This window comes from Gavialis gangeticus, unplaced genomic scaffold (assembly GCF_001723915.1).
Source record: "Gavialis gangeticus isolate Ggan-Ray unplaced genomic scaffold, GavGan_comp1, whole genome shotgun sequence".
Taxonomy (NCBI): domain Eukaryota; kingdom Metazoa; phylum Chordata; order Crocodylia; family Gavialidae; genus Gavialis; species Gavialis gangeticus.
Genome location: NW_017729022.1, coordinates 63,690,821 through 63,692,056, shown reverse-complemented (window position 1 = coordinate 63,692,056; position 1,236 = coordinate 63,690,821). Strand labels below are relative to the sequence as shown.

General features: G+C 66.1%; 1 protein-coding gene across 1 annotated transcript in view; it reads left to right on the top strand.

Moving 5' to 3' along the window:
* Positions 1-447: 447 nt before the first annotated feature.
* Positions 448-1,236, top strand: part of GGA1 (golgi associated, gamma adaptin ear containing, ARF binding protein 1) — a 19,109-nt gene continuing 18,320 nt past the window's right edge. The window contains exons 1-2 of the mRNA XM_019515249.1: positions 448-597; positions 736-820. Of these exons, the coding sequence (XP_019370794.1) occupies positions 567-597; positions 736-820 (116 nt within the window). The 5' untranslated portion in view covers positions 448-566. The remainder of the gene's footprint in view (positions 598-735; positions 821-1,236) is intronic.

Here is a 1,236-nt window from a genome sequence, read left to right as displayed (position 1 = left end):
GAGGTCACGTGACAAGGAGGGCTGGGCTAGTCCCGCCCCGCCTGCTTCTATTAGGGCGCGTAGGGACAGTGGCCGCAAACACCGGAGAGCCTAGCAGCACCCTAAACGCCCTCCTAAAGGACGTCTCGAGGCGGAAGGGCCGTTTCTTCCGAGTCGTTCGTCACCGGAAGTGGCTCAATTGAAAAGCCCGCCCCCCAAACCCTGCACAAAGGAGCCCCCCCCGGAAGTCGGCCTTCCTTGGCACTATTTCCGGCGCTCTAAAGCGAGCGCGTGGGTTCTATGGTTCTTCCGTTGCGCCTCTAAATTTCGAGCCACAAAACTTTCTGCTCAACTCGCTGGTTTTCCGGCGACACTCTAGGGCGGAGAAGCGGCACTCTATGATGCGCGGAGGAGGCTGGCGCGCAGGAGGGCGACCGACGCTCTAGCAGGCCCCTGCGGCCCGACTTCCGGCGCTCTATGGTGTTCAGGGCGGCGCTCTAGGCGGCGGCGGCCGCGGTTTATGGCCCCGCGCCGCCGGACCAGCCGGACGGGGGGGACGTTGCCCTGCTGAGCCGAGCGGGGCGGCCATGGAGCCCGAGGCGCTGGAGGCGCGGATCAGTGAGTGCGGCCGGGGCCCCTCCCCCACCCCCCGGATCTGGATTGGGATTAGGGTTGCGGACCCCGTGCACACGGCGCGGGGGGAGGGGCGGGGCGGCCCTCGGGCTCACGAGACTTCTCCCCCCCTCCCCCCTGCAGACCGGGCCACCAACCCGCTGAACAAGAGCCTGGACTGGGACGGCATCGACGCCTTCTGCCAGCAGCTCAACAAGGAGCCAGAGGGGTGAGCACCTGCCTGGGCACTGCCACTTGCATACGCGCGCACTTGCACATGCATGTCTGTGTACGTGCCCGTGGGTGTGCACGCACCTGTGTGTGTGTGCAGACACGTATACACACATCTGCACCTACATGCCTGTGCAGCCCCAGGCCTTGAGGGACCCCTGCGTCTGTGTCAGGCTGAGGCCTCCAGGATATCAGGAAGATGCCTGCGCTGCGGGCCCCGGAGCTGTATGGTGGAGGTGCAGGGGTGTCCTGTGGCCCCGCAGCTGCAGGAGCTCCCTGGGCCTGGACGTATCCCTGCGGTGACAGGGTGGCCGTGCCCTGCTGCATTGACTGGCCCCTCAGTCCCAGGATCCCCCCTTCAGTCTGTGGAGCAGTGTTTCTCCAGGCTGTAGAGCTGGGGTTGGGGGTGTGGGA